Raw genomic sequence first — 15229 nt, forward strand, 5'->3', positions numbered from 1 at the left:
TGGATCCGCCTATGGTGTCCTTGTATAATTTGCAATTTGCATGAGCCTTAACTAAAGGACATTTGGCTGGAGTTTGACTCTTGCGCCAAGTGTAAGTTGCCTGGGAAGGGGGAGTTTTAACAGTTGCTATGTCAAAGTTTATTTAGAGACTAAGCTCATTTAGCCTAACTTATGTTGTATCCTGTTCAGTGGTATTATAATGACGCTTGTAATGATGTCAAAAGATTTATTAGAGATAGGACTTGGGTGCTAATTGATGGTCATGTGTTCACGTAGTTGCTTTGAATTTTAATAGCATGTTTATTTGTTTTGTTGAGCCTTCTAAGCAGTAGTATCCATGCCTATAGGAAATGGTTAGTCCCAATCATATTTGGACTGTTTGTGCGCATGATAATAATTTTGACAGTGTGTTCGGCTTTTTAAAATACATTGGGCAGTCTAATATTTTTTTTTTTTCAAGTCTTTGGAATATATGGGTCTATCTGAACTTTGAGGAAAAACAGTTAGTCTATCAAAAAATTTCAAGGCCTGTATTTCTCATGGAATCTCTCTTATATTTAAACGTGTGTCCCTCGTACCTAATTTAATGGTTTGCTTACTCATTTTGGTATGCCATTGTCTTTAGAACTTTTCTGGATTCAATAAAGTTTATCTTTTCCATGCTTTCAGAAGTGAATGTGTCTTTCTCTTTAGACTTGGCTCATTAGAAGTCATATGGCAGGAGTTCTTTTTTTATGGTTATTTTTATTTTTTTAGTTGGACTTATTTAATTAAAGTTTCTTCAGTTTTTTAAAAAAAATGTCGTCGTTCCATCCTTTCTTCTTTTGGTTTATTTTCATGAAGATTAACTTATGAGTGCCCAATTATTTTATAAATCTATGGTATTAATTTTCATTTGATTAACTAATTACTTAATTAATTCGATGGCCAACATGAGCTCTTACTTGCCTTATGTGTTACTTGTTCAAATCTCAATGTGCTCCCTTTTATGTGACGCTAATAAGAATAGAATTAGAAACCTAAGATTTTCTTCAAATCTAGAACCATACCTTCAGAATAGTGTCTAAAGCCTCCTGGACCGTAAGAAGGGACGGGTAGTTCTGAATTAAGATGCGATTTAGAATTAATTAGTGCGCTCTTAGGTTAACAACTTAAAAATAACAATAAGGGTAGTTGGAGATGATACACAAATTGCTCGAATAGCCATTGCACTTTTGACTATAAAAGTCTTAGCCGACTTTACACGGGAGTTGATCCATTAAGCTTAAAAATTTAGGTCCCCTTTAGCTAATTAATCATCCTTATATATTTCATTTGTATGCGGTAGCTAGATTTTGTTTTAATTTTGTGTGTTTTCAATTGTAATTATGTAACGGTGGTTGTTTTGCTTTCAATTAGTAACCTCACTTCTTCGCTTCTTTCGACTTCTTTTTCTTACTTGTACTTTTGTTGTCTAAAGTTGCTTTAAACAATTTTGTTTAATTATTATTATTCAAATTTTCGTTCTTTTACTTTCTTTGTCACTTAGTACAATTAATGATTAGTGGCATATGTAACCACTTAGCTAATAATAATAATTAATCAATTTGCACGCTTAGTCACTTAGTTTACTTAATAACACATATAATCTCACTTAGTTTAAAATTCGGCCGGAAACCACAGTTGTGGATCTCAAAGAGTGCCTAACCCCTTCTCTTCGAGGTAATTTGACCCCTTACCCGATCTTTGGTAGTGCAGACTATTTCTAATCAGAGTTATTTGCAAAGAGGTGCCCTAACACACCTTAAAATCGTTAGGTGACGACTCTTCTCTTTTAATACCCAATAAAAGAGTTGTCACATGTTGAAACCCGCTTTCGCGAGAAAATGGGGCGTGACAATTGATAGTTACTTTACGTCAAAAATAATAATAAATGGGAAATTTTTTTAAAAAAACGATGAAAAAACTCAAAATTTTGAGAAAATAAAATGTGATTTTTGGCCTAAGAGATATACCAAAGTCATCTCTTTCATTCTCTCCTTTAAAAATTAAATGGGCATATTACCCTCTAAATATATCCCATTTTGTAATTTGTACTAAATATTTGATGGGGGCAGCGAAGTGTTTGTGTTATTTATTGATTCAATTTCCAGATAAATGCACAATGAAGTTAGCTAATTAATTTGGATCCTCTCAAAAATGATAATGGCTACAAAAAATGTCAATTTTACAACCCCTCCCCCCCCCCCCCCCCCAAAAAAAAAAAAAAAAAAACTAGACGCTTCATTCAACACTAATGTAAAAGAACACGTAAACAGTGAGATTTGTCTTGGAATATTAAATTTTGTTTTGAAAATTTAAAAATTTATTATGGTGCATGTATCTATAATATTTACATCTTCCAATGATTCTTGAAATGCCTACAGGTATGTAATCAATTAAATTAAATTAAATTTTCGTTAAGAATTCCTATCTAATGAATTGATACAAAACCTCCTCTTTAAAAGCACAACCCTCCAAAAGCCCGTTCCTGTTTGTAATCGTTAGCAGCTCAAGCTCTCTTTTAACAATTTCAACTTTTGGACTCTTCTTAGCAGGTACATAATCCATTCCTCATATTTCTTTTTATCTGTATCAAGGTTCCATGCTTCAACTTATTTTTCATGTGATGTTGCCTTTCACTTTATTATTTTTTTCTTGTATGAATAATTTTTCATACATTTACAGATTCGCAATAAGCGAAATACCTAATTAGAGCTACCGGATACTTCTCTCACATTTACATGAGGTTTTGTTCCTTGTGTTGTTATTGCTGTTTTTTTTTTCCCTTTTTAACTTTATATTGTTGTCTAAAAATAATTATACTCACTGATCTGGATCCACGTGCAACACGTGTGTCTATATATTAGTAGTAGATAAATACTTTTTGGGATAGTAGCAATTCCAGTAAGAGAAAAAAAGGATATGTGTTGTTTGCAGGCAGTAGGCCCAAGCCCAGAGATTATATGCGCACCAACTCCCATGTCAAAGTCAAACTCCACCTTGTCTGAAAACCTAAACCCTTGCGTGCTCTAATCTGCCGCTCACCTGGTCCACGTCAAAAGTTACCAAAACAGTGATGCCATTTTAAGCTGTCTCACATCGGACTAGGATGTAAGTTCTTGGCACTTTATAAATCGTTTTCGCCAGAGATAAGGATACGACCTTACTTGAACAGGATCTGTTCTATAGGCTCGTACCACTGTATCCTTGAGTTTCTAAGGAGACAGGAAACCAAGTCTGGTTGATGAGGCATGGCCAAGGGACCATAGCGTGATTAACAGTCCCCGTTGGCCCCTTGTGGGTCTTGGTGCAGTAGAGGATCGTTCTCAGTCCTGCTCTGCCATGGCTGAGATGATCTCTTGGTTGTCTGACAGACTTCTCAATTGTTTTTTGGCATCTCACCAAAGTTAACTTGCTTGCTGAAACTAGCTAAAATTCTGGGAACGGAGAGGGATTACTAGTATGTATTTGGACAAAGTCTCGAGCAGAAAGAATGTATATTGTGCAAAGTTCAAGCAATAGAAAACCACGCAATCACCAGCATGAAAGAGGAAGATTAGTAAGAAAATTATGTACAGATGATATGTACAATAGGACATCTTCCACTGTTTCTTCCACTGGATTCATGGTACAATACGTATTAATAGTTTTATCTTGAAAATGAATATTTAAATATAAAAGAAATACTAAAAATTATGAATGAGTTCGCACAATGAGAAGTGAACCTTCATCAACAATAAAATAAGCTCTGTTTTATAGCTTGGTATCATATAAAATATAAGTGCAACATAATTTTATTCATCAATCATTTATTCAGTACAACTTTCTTCTCAAAGTATGATTTTAAAAACTTACGGCATCTAAGTAAAAACCACTGGATATTTGATTTTTGACAAAAACAGAATAATTTATTTATTAATTCAAAGTAACAAGGTCAAGTTACAAATCAATAAGAAACAAGAATACTAATTCTAAACTGGATGTACAAAAAGTAAATAACAGAAAATGCTAATGCCAAATTGTCCTATCAATCGATTGCCATCTAGTTAAAACTTTAAATCATGCCTGGAATACGCTCTTCATACTAATATGGTACACCTACCAAATATATTACCAGTAGAAACTATATTTTCAAACTTTGACGCACAAGCACTTTAGTTTGTCTGATCATGTTTTTGACTCTAGAATTCTGATACAAATAGAATAATATGATAGCTTGTCCTTTGATTTAATCATCCTAAACTGAAAAGCAGGAACTAACGAAATGATAATATTTGATAACTGACAAATGGACAACTCAAGAGTGCATATTTGGGGTGTAAAGAAAGCAACTCCTCTTTTTATGTCATTGAACAAGAATGAAGAGCATGCCCTTAACTGCCAATGGAAGATCACTTCCAGCCAACAATTGCATGAATAACAACAGCATCAAATTGTATCCATGTTAAATTACAGCAAATGTTTATGACTTATGAGATGTGATATAGTGATGCAGTTACCTTGATTTCGACATCGTCAAGGATTATACAACTGATGAGCCTGGCACCAGCTCCAATACGAGCATTGGCAGATATGGACACATTTGGACCCATCTGTTCAAATTAGTAACAGACAAGTTGTTCTGGAGGTGATACAGAGGTCATAGTAAAGCAATATCAAGACAACTTGGAACAAAAGGAATTATTTGTGGGAGAAAAACAATGGGAAAGGATAAAATAGGACTTAAGACGGGTAGGATGGAAGAATGTTCTGGAAGAATGTTCTAGAAGAATGCAAGAACATTAAATACAGCTCGTTTGAGTCATAGATGGAAGCAGAAATTCATACTTGATCTCGTCTAGTTCACATAGAAGTTGTAGTTTTGGCAATCTAGTGAATGCACAATACATGATAGGATCCTTGTCTATTATAATTCTGTGCTCTACAAAGAATAAGATTCATCAGAAAACAGATGACCTTGGGCTATTATGAGTGTAAATATTTGTGTGATATATATGAGTGGGAAATTTGAGATGTAATTAAGCTGGGATCAATGTAACAAAAGGTGTTAAAATATCTTGATCCAACCGAACAAAGTCTGTTGGGAGACTCCTGTCAGAGAAAACCTTGTATAACACTGGCTTTTAGGTGTTGCGATAACACTGAAATGAACCTTATTTTAATTTCTGCAGAAGGAAAATCTAGGACACTAAATTTTAGGCCGTGTATCCTTTTCGTAATTGTATCATGCCGGATACTCCCAGACTGCATATTGACCGTGCTTTATAGATCTTATATTTTATTGGAACATTTATTCCCCTTTTGGTACTTGTATCCTTCAAGGGGACAACAAAAAAAGTTTTGAAAGAAAAACAAGTCGATTTGTAATAGAAAAATATTTTACAAGTTAAAACTCGTAAGAAGTCGAAGCAGTGTCTTTGAATTCATAAAATTTATTGAGCTAGATCTGGACATTTGAATTCCCACTGTGTTTAATGGCATTTAGAGAGTTTGATATGTTCTTAAATTCTAGTATTATCATATTTGAATTCATTGTGCAGAAAAAGCTTCCTTCAAGAGATAACTAAACTGTACCATAATATTCATGCGAAGCTTTAAGAGTGAATTTGTATTTTGGGAGTTGATGATTCAATGATAATGTTGACAGCATAGAATGAATAGTATAACCTTTTTCCACTTTGTTTGAGATCACTCAAAAAACATCTGACTCATGGAAAGTGGGAATAAATGACCATCATTCTGACAAAAGTAATTACTGTATGTCAAACTTCAGCATCTCAAAACACTGTAGACTAATAGAAAACTTGCCCCCCTAGTAAAATAAAGGTACCTTACTTTTACATTTGAACCTAGCCGCTCTATCTGGAAAAGGAAATATCAGCTAATGAATAAAGGCAAATTTAATTTCCATAAGTGGTAATAGTCGAAGAATATTCAGAACGAAAAATGCAATCATGCCATAAAGCTTAGCAGAATGAAAATGGAATCCTGCACTATATTTGGGTAGACAGACACCCTGTAGAGGTACTATGGTGAAACCTTTGAATGGTATTGGCTAATGAAAGCATGGTCTCTACTCTCTAGATAGCAGCAAAAACTTCTACTGAATGTACCAGGAGGAAACTTATACCTATTTGGTGGCTGAAGAGCTTCGAAGCTGGATAAACGCCTTAAGTTAGCTGCAAAAGAAGAAAAAAGCTTTCATAAAATCACCCCATAAGCTACTATTACTTGAAATGAATTTTAAGAAGTTTGGAGCCCCCCCCCCCCCCGGTCAAGTTAACAATTCTTCTAGTCAATCATGTCAGTTCAGTTTTGGAATGTTTACCATACCAGTGTTCAATAAAGGTTGAAATGAACACTAGAAGATGCTGAACAATGAGATGAAAGGATTGATCCTTTTGACCTAATAACATAGAGAGGAGAAAAAGAAGAACATGTAGCCATGCTTAATAGACTAAACTGTGTCTTTTCTTTGAGTGGATACTCGTTGTATAGCATTGAAGATATCCGGGGTAAATATATAGACACCACAATTGATGCTGTCACTTACCTGCCATAGTAGACAAGAAACCATCATATATAAACCCACAACATTCATAATTGCATAGCAGTAATTAAAATTTTGGTTGTGGACGTACAAAAGTTTCAGGTTTCTCTGTGTAATGCAACAGTTCATTAGTAACAGGATCAGCAACTAGTTCACCAAATTGATAAGCTGATTCAGCGGACACCTGCGCCATTGATAAGTCCAATAAGACTTCCAACTGGAAGAGGAATCATGAGTTGAAGATGGCAATTACCTATGAAATAGAAAGCAGCCACGACAGACAGCTCGAGAGTAATTTTACCTACCTTGCTGACAAGAATAGTACCCATCCCACCGTATCTTCTATGAGCCTCTGCAAATTTGAAGCAAAAAAAGATGGTAATATTTTGAGAATCAAACTCAAAGTCAGTACGGTGGTCTGTCTTAGTTCAACATTGGTTAAGATGGAAAGTAAGGAAAATGGAAATCTTAAAAAGGGAAAGTATCAAGCTGCGTGCGAGGTAAGAAAAGTTCAGACAGCAAAAGAAAATCAAAGTACCAAGCATCTCAGGCAGTGGAAAACTGCAGCAGACATCACAGTTGAGCAAAAAAATATGCGACTACCATGTGAAACAATATAACTGTGTTAAGAATGTTTATCAAATGTGATGAGGCAGTAGTCTTAATTATTAATTGCAGTTATTTTCGACTTACTACCTCTACTATCAGTCTCTCAAATCAATTTAAGCAATATCACGCCAACTACAATTATCAAACACAAAAATGTAACGAAGAAGAGTGTAAGATTAGAACCGGGCTGTCTTCCATTAGTAGATCCCTGAAGTTGTAGAGTCCCCCAGCTGAACCATGTGGCTTGTCCTCCTTCAAATATCTAATTTTAACAAGTTCAATAGAGACTGCAATACGCTTCAAATCCAAAATTTAATTGAAAATTCAATGCAAGAAACATTAGGCAAATTATATAACCTGACAGGAACTTAAAGTTCATTCGAGATTGAGGAAACATATAATGCGAATTCACGCTCCTCATAGAAGCCAACGAGGTAGATCTGCGCTAGGTTCGGAATCTGAAAAGCCATGGTACAAAACTTACTATCAGTTCAACAACAACTATGCATCAGTCCCAAACAAGTAGGGATTAACTATAGGAATCTTAATTGATCATGTTACACCATATAAACTTATAATACAAAGAAAAATAAAATGTACGAAAAGTTCTTTACCGACATATAAATCTCTGAAAGGATATATAACTCATAAAAAAGCAATGCACAAAAATAAGAACGTGTATACCACAAGAATCTAGAATGTGTTGGGCGCGAGACTTTCTATTTGTAGAACACCAAAAAGTTTAAACTTTATTGCCATTTTAGGCATTACAGACTTCTAAACAAAGCATACCCTTTTGCAAGCAGAGATTGGACATTGGATGATGAACCATAGGCAGTCCTGCTAATGGAAAGAGTGGCTTTGGCCTTTGGGATATTCAATGACAATGGCCGGAATCGCGTACCTGTTAATGCAAGATTATGGTTGACATCATACAGAATCAATTGAAACAAAATGGAACAATACTAATTTCATAGAATTGAAACAAATGATTGAAGGGTTCTCATTGATTTTCTACACCAAAAAATCATTAGAATTCAGATTGGAGGGCTCAGCTTCAATAAAGATCATACCTTTTGTGGGTCCTCCCACCATGATCACGGCAACAACTTTCTCCTCAAAACTTCCCATTTTTTTTTCTTTTACCATAAACACAACACTTACTCAGATCCCAAAATTACACACTTTTAGCAGCTTCCTTCAGTTGTTGAAGTCTAAAATGAACCTAATATTCCAAGACCAAGAAAGACACGTACGAATTCGTAATTCAGGTGGTAGTTACTTCCATTCCTCAAAAGGGTGATCCAATTATTTGAAGACAGACAAGTGAAAGTTCAGAGTGTACAGAGAACAGAGTGAAAATGCGTTTTGAGTTTGGTGGGACAAAGAGATTGATATGAATCAAAAATGGATCAGAATTATAAATGCAGATTGTACTGTTGAGCTTCATTATAAAAATAAATATACTCCTATTTTTATAATTTCTTTTTATTATATGCATACAATTAGAGTGCATTATATACACGAAATATATTTATTGACACCCGGTACTGGCTTTTAATATATTTTATGAAGACCGGTAAATGATGAAAGATCAAATGAATTGAGTGTGTTTAGTATGAAGGAAATTATTTTTCAGAAATATATTTTATTAAAAATTTCTTTTATATTTTTTAACATGACATTAGTCATTTTAAAAAAATATATTTTTTTTATCAAAAAAGGAGAAAAAATTATCTCATTTTACTTGGTCTAGTGGTAAGTACCCTCCACTTCCAACCAAGAGGTTGTGAGTTCGAGTCACCCCAAGAGCAAACTGGGGAGTTCTTGGAAGGAGGTAGCCGAGGATCTATCGGAAACAGCCTCTCTACCCCAGGGTAGGAGTAAGGTCTGCGTACACACTACCCTCTTCAGACCTTACTAGGATTTACACCCTATTATTATTATTACTAATATTTATCTTTTTTGAAAATATTTTCATTCACCAATCAAACAGTAAAATGTTTTTTTTACATGCATACAAGAAGAAATGAAAGTGGGAAGGTAGGAAGTTCCCGCCTCTGTTTCACCTGACAAGGGCGGCTTGATACTAAGGCAACTGAAGCAACTGTTTGAGGCCACATATTCATGGGGTCCAAAATTTTTTAATATTAAATAGTTGTATATAATATTTATTTTAAAAAAATATCTAATATATCAAAAATAAAAATATATTTTTTATGAAAAAGGAAATAAGAGATAATTTGATAATATAAATAGTTATTTTTGGGATTTCTAAACTTTAGTTGTGAATATATTTCTTGCTTCCTTTAAACACTATCACCATTATCATGAGGCTCATATTACTTTAATTACTTTGTCTTTCTTTACAAGTCAACTATCTCATAAAACATTCCGTCAAGTAAGATAGCAAAAGGCAATTACAACCCGTTTTTGTCAAGCTTTCCGGCATTGCACCAAAAATATTGAAGCAACAAAAGTAATATCAAGTTATCTATAACTGTTTGTTAAACCAGGTTCAATTGTTCCGTACTTTTCTTATTACTTTGCAACTAGAATTTGTTATTTTTTTATATCTTTTGTTTGTAAGTATATGTATTATCTTTTTATTTATTTATTATGAATTTTAATATGTCAACAAGAAAATATGAATCCACGTATTAAAAAATACCAAAAAATGGAAGAATTGAAACTTTAATACAATCCCAAAAAGGAGCGTTTGATAAATTTTTAACGAACAATAAAAATTTTAAATAAAAAATTAGGGAAAATTTTGTGGTAGATGAACAAATCACTAATATAGTTGAGTTAAACGACAATGGAATCCAAGAAGAAGAAATTGGTGAGTCACAGATTTTTAAAAAAATCAAGAAATCCTAAAAGAATTGAATAATAATCCTAGAAAGTGGAAACATATATAATCCTAGTCAAGAAATCGATTATAAATAAATTATTAATAATTTTACATCTCAATAAACTAGAAAAATAAACTTTAAATAAAATTTTACTAAATGAGTTTTTTAATACCGAAAAACTTAGGGCATCTCATTGAAGTTTGGCTTTAAGTCCCAAACACCGTTGGGCCGCCCCGTCACCACTGACATTGTGGTTTTCTCACAATTTCTTTGCTATATGCTTTATTTTTGTGGAAACTTATCCAAGGTGAGGGGTGACTGTCATGGAATGTATTACCCACCTAAACGTGGTATACATCTTCACCTGATAGATGACCACCTGAATCCATGAAAGAAAAAATATCTAGGTTGTATGTATTGTTTCTTTTAAGTTAATTTTTTACTTTTTCATTCGGTGTCAGATATTCTTTTTGGACTCTTATTAATCTAGATTAACGTCAGGTAAAATCTATTAAAACGAGAACCACTTCATATCATAACTTTGTTCATTCCCAATAAATTATAAAGATCTAAAGTCGAGAGTGAAATAGTCCCGATCTAAAGGACCGTTTGATTGGGAAACAAATTATCCAGGAAGATAATACGATGCTTAAAATAATAATGAGATTATTTAGTGGATATACTTTTATTGGTAGATATTTGATTTATTGGGCTAATAATTGGATATATAAAGTATAATATAAAATATGTGTTAGAATTTACAATAGATAACTTAGGATAATTTTTTATTTTTAATTTTAGCCTTAGGATTTTAAAGGTCTTTGGAGAAAGAGCATTGGAGAAGGAAATCCTTGTCATTTTGCTGATTTCTCCCGAGATTAGTAATCTCATTGAGGATGATATAAAAATATTACAACAATTGTGGCATAATTAATACCGGAATAAAAAATTATAGCAAACATGGAATTAAACAATCCCTTAATTTATCATGGCATTTCAAATTGTTTATCCCACCAACATAATCACTAAAATGTTTATCTTTTTTTTTTGAACAGAAATGTAGGTCCACTCCAACGAGTTAGTAAATATTTTTTGGAAGAACTAGTCTTTCTGTACACGCGTTGCGCGTGAATCTTTGATCAATTATTTATACCAATGATTTTTTTTTATTAAAACGTAGAAGAAGAAAGAATTAGTGTAAAGCAATTGGAGTAGATAAAATGCAACAATCTTTTAAATATTGAAAATCAATATTATTTACATTAATATAATACTTAAATTCAAAAAGATTGGATATTATCTGGACCAATAAAGATGATCTGTTTAGTAATTAAGTTAGTTCGACAATATTTGCTGTCTGCCTAAAATAAGCTTTGTGAATAAGCAATTCCATAATCTCTAGTTACAATTTGCTAACCCGGTAGCTAGTACTTTCAGAGGAGAATTCGCATAAAAGTGGGCTTTTATATTTGCTTCCTCGAACGGGTGTACTTCCAATAGAACATTGTATTTAGTCAATATAGTCATAACTCATATCTTATCTAATACTTCTTTGTAGATAATATTTTTGTGTATTCCTTTTAGTCAATTTTGGATACTGTATTATGAGTAAAATTTTTATTGTTGACATTAATCTCTCTTTGAAGTACAATACATAGTTTATGTAAGAAAACATAATGCAATAAACATAGTCCAACATTAGAGATTATCTAATCATGCATTTATTTATTATCATTGTAAAACAAATGCATATTAAAAATTATTATTTAAAAAGATATTCTTCATTTTATGGTGATGTTGTTGTCAAAATATTTATGTACAAACCAGCCTTTGAAAATATACTCCTTTACTTGTTCGTGGCCATCAGAGTAAATTTTAGTATTGTTGTCAAAAATTTAGCTTAGTGAATGTCTCAATAAGTATTTGGTTGCGCTTAGTCAGTGTAACGACCCGACCGGTCGTTTTACTTTCTAGATCCATGTTCAGTTAATTAAGACTCCATGTATGTGCTTTTACTGTTTTATAACTTGCGGGGATGGTTAGTTCGGGTTTGGAAGGGTTCGGGTTGAAATCGGAACACTTAGTTCCTTAATAGTGGTTTATAATGGTTAAATTTGACTTGAGTCAACATTTTAAGTAAACGACCTCGGAACCGGAATTTGATGGTCCCAATAGGTTCGTATGATGATTTTGGACTTGGGCGTATGTTCGGATCGGGTTTCGGATGAACCGGGAGCGTTTCAGTGCTTAATATTGAAAGTTGGCGCATTGAAGGTTTTTAAGTTCTTTAAGTTTGGTTTGGAGTAGACTTTGGTATTATTGAGGTCCGTTTGTGATTCCGAACCTGGGAATAGTTACGTATGGTGATTTAGAACTTGCACGCAAAGTTTGGTGTCATTCCGTGTAGTTTAAGTATGACTCGGCGCGTTCGAAGTAAGTTGGAAAAACTTGAAGTTCATAAGTTGATTCGATTTGGTTTTGTGGTGCGATTCTTAGTTTTGATGTTGTTTTACGCATTCCGAGGGTTCTAGCGAGTCCGTTTTATGTTTACAAACTTGTTAATATATTTCGTCAAGGCCCCGGAGTCCCCGTGTAGAATTCGGAGGGTCGACAAAGCTTGATTGCTTTTTGGAGAAGAGCTGAAGGGGATGGCATCTGGTGCGTTCGCACTTGCGGTAGGGACCGCAGGCGCGACGTATTATTCGCAGAAGCGAAATGGAGGGGAGTCAGTAAGGTCCGCAGAAGTGAAGCATTTTCTACAGAAACGAACTCGCTTCTGCATTGGAGGGTCCGCAGATGTGGAGAGAGGCAGTCTGGCCATGGTCGCAGGTGCGCGAGGCGAGCCGCAGAAGTGGGCTCGCAGATGCGGGACTTGGCCGCAAGTGCGAACAGTCGTGGGTCGTGCGTGTTTCGCAGATGCGGGCTCGCAAATGCGGGACTTGACCGCAGGTTCGAACAGTCGTGGGTCATGCGTGTTCCGCATATGCGGACAAGTGACCGCAGGAGCAGCCCTGCAGAAGCGACGATTCTTCGCAGGTGCGAAAATCACTGGGGCAGTAAGGGTGCATTCATATCGAACTTAAGTTTCTTTTTCTCTCATTTTTCACTTGGGGTGGTCGATTGTGGAGCTCTTGGAGAGGGACGTTTCACCAATCATAGTGAGGTAAGTAATTACTACTTAATGTTAGTTTAATATGCGAATTTTGGGTAGATTCTTAACATGAAGATTATAGAAATTATGGGTTTAGTTGAAAAACCTAGGTTTTGATAAAAATAGAATTTGACCACGAAAATGATTATGGAATTGAGAAAAAATTATATATTTGGGTTCATGAGGCTATGAATAATGATTATCTTCAAAAAGTTCCGGGATCCGGGCACGTGGGCCTGGGGGCGAATATTAGGAATCTTCCAACTTGGGTTGGGTAAGTACTCTAATAGTTAAATTATGAATTTTTGAGTGTATATTGATTAATTTATATAATATTTGGCTAGCTTCGGATTGTTTGGCACCAACTTGAGGATTTAGAGTGAATTTATGGACCGAAAAGTGAGCTTTGGGACGAGGTAAGTCTCTTTCCTAACCTTGTAAGAGGAAATTTACCCTATATGTGTTTTAAATTACTATTTACTTCTAATTGTGGGTGCTACATACGCACGAAGTGACGAGAGTTCTTGAATAGATATAAATCATGCTTATGTCCGGGTAGTTTTAGGACCCTATCATGAAATACTTGTATTGTTGTCATGACCTGAAATTCACACGTTCGGACCATAATGGCGCCTAACATTTCACTTGCTAGGAAATCCAACGTTAGAGTAATATTATCTATTTTTAAAAAAAATTTAAATTTATTAATAATCAAAGAACAAATGTGGAAGTAAAGTCTGAAATGTAGTAAAAAATTCATAAAAATAACGGTGTCTAAATACCATCCCAGAATTGGTGTCACAAGTGCACAAGCTTCTAGAATAATACAAATAAAGATCTGAATAAAATAAAGTTGTCTGAAAATAAACACACAGCTAAGTAAAATAGACAGGGACTTCAGAACTGCGGACGCCATGCAGTTATACCTCAAGTCTCCTCCGAATAGCTGAAATCCGAGCAAGTCTATGGCACGCCGCTGGGACCAACTCCGAAATCTGCACAAGAAGTGCAGAGTGTAGTATCAGTACAACCGACCCCATGTACAGGTAAGTGCTGAGCCTAACCTCAACGAAGTAGTGACGAGGCTAAGGCGGTTCACTTATATTAACCTGTACGCAATATTAATAACAACAACAAATAATAGAAATAAATCAGGTAACTCATTTATAATAATTGAAGCCAACTCAGCAGTCATAATCCATTATTATTTCACCCAATTCTGTTGTAGCGTGCAACCCGCTCTCCCAATATATTCCTTTTAATCAAGTCTGTTATATATTTATTTCAATCAAGTATATATATAGACTTTTAAATAAGTCTGTTGCGGCATGCAATCCGATCCCCCCAATATTGACTTTTAAATAAGTCTATTGCGGCGTGCAATCCGATCCCCCAATATTGACTTTTAAATAAGTCTATCGCGGCGTGCAATGTGATCCCCCAATATATATATATACTTTCATTTCCGTTGCGGCGTGCAACCCGTTCCCCCAATATAATTTTAAACAACTCATAAATGTAATAAAACTTACTCCAATAAATACCATTTCCAATGAGAAATTATTAAGTATCAAGGCACACAATAATTATAATTTATTTATGAACCAAACAATGACAAATAACAATTTATTATAAAAATCATAGAGACATTAGGTAGTTTAATATTTAATATGCTAAATGTCAAATAACAATTAAAACACATAATTCAAATAGCATGTAACAATTAATGCAGGAATTCAAGAATTAATATTTGACAAAGAATAGGAGAGAAACAATTATTATAATAATTAATTTATGATTTAAAATAATTTATGATATTTCAAGTAAGCAGGCAAACAATTAATTTGACGACGTATAGACACTCATCACCTCGCCTATAAGTCATTCACATGCAATTCACATAATAAATAATTTAAGGGTTCTATTCCCTCAAGTCAAGGTTAACCACGACACTTACCTTGCTTTGCAAATTCCAATCAATTACTCAACCACAAATTTATTCACAAACAATTCGATATATTCAATACTAATCATAGGAATTAA

The 15229-nt window shown here is 34.1% G+C and overlaps 1 protein-coding gene and 1 non-coding gene across 9 annotated transcripts; one reads left to right on the plus strand and one right to left on the minus strand.

The window, feature by feature from the left end:
• Positions 1–3178: 3178 nt before the first annotated feature.
• Positions 3179–3398, plus strand: LOC142178731 (small nucleolar RNA U3). The gene has a single exon (XR_012706994.1). It is a non-coding gene; the product is annotated as a small nucleolar RNA U3 (small nucleolar RNA).
• Positions 3399–4099: 701 nt separating this feature from the next.
• LOC107770921 (uncharacterized) lies at positions 4100–8646 on the minus strand. Of its 8 annotated transcripts, none has more exons than XM_075248165.1 (9): positions 8254–8640; positions 7973–8084; positions 7538–7638; positions 7364–7432; positions 6877–6923; positions 6663–6755; positions 6485–6574; positions 6152–6200; positions 4100–4942 (listed from the first exon to the last, which is right to left on the minus strand). In XM_075248165.1, the coding sequence occupies exons 3-8, from the start codon at positions 7599–7601 to the stop codon at positions 6192–6194; spliced, it is 372 nt and encodes a 123-aa protein (XP_075104266.1). In that variant the 5' UTR covers positions 7602–7638; positions 7973–8084; positions 8254–8640; the 3' UTR covers positions 4100–4942; positions 6152–6191. The 8 variants fall into 8 exon arrangements, 7 of the variants coding, with proteins under 7 accessions (XP_075104266.1, XP_075104265.1, XP_075104267.1 ...); XM_075248164.1 differs by having other exon boundaries at positions 4100–5883; XM_075248166.1 differs by having other exon boundaries at positions 4100–4613; positions 8254–8639.
• Between the last annotated feature and the right edge of the window lie 6583 nt (positions 8647–15229).

This window comes from Nicotiana tabacum, chromosome 24 (assembly GCF_000715075.1).
Source record: "Nicotiana tabacum cultivar K326 chromosome 24, ASM71507v2, whole genome shotgun sequence".
Classification (NCBI taxonomy): domain Eukaryota; kingdom Viridiplantae; phylum Streptophyta; class Magnoliopsida; order Solanales; family Solanaceae; genus Nicotiana; species Nicotiana tabacum.

What these genes read in the sequence shown, in the direction of transcription:
- LOC107770921 (XM_075248165.1), bottom strand. Translation starts at nt 7,601, where the DNA reads ATGAGGAGCGTGAATTCGCATTATATGTTTCCTCAATCTCGAATGAAC. An exon ending in GAACTTTAAGTTCCTGTCAG is followed by an intron (nt 7,433 to 7,537) that starts GTTATATAATTT and finishes AGATATTTGAAG; the next exon opens with GAGGACAAGCCACATGGTTC. An exon ending in CAGAGAAACCTGAAACTTTT is followed by an intron (nt 6,575 to 6,662) that starts GTACGTCCACAA and finishes CTACTATGGCAG; the next exon opens with GTAAGTGACAGCATCAATTG.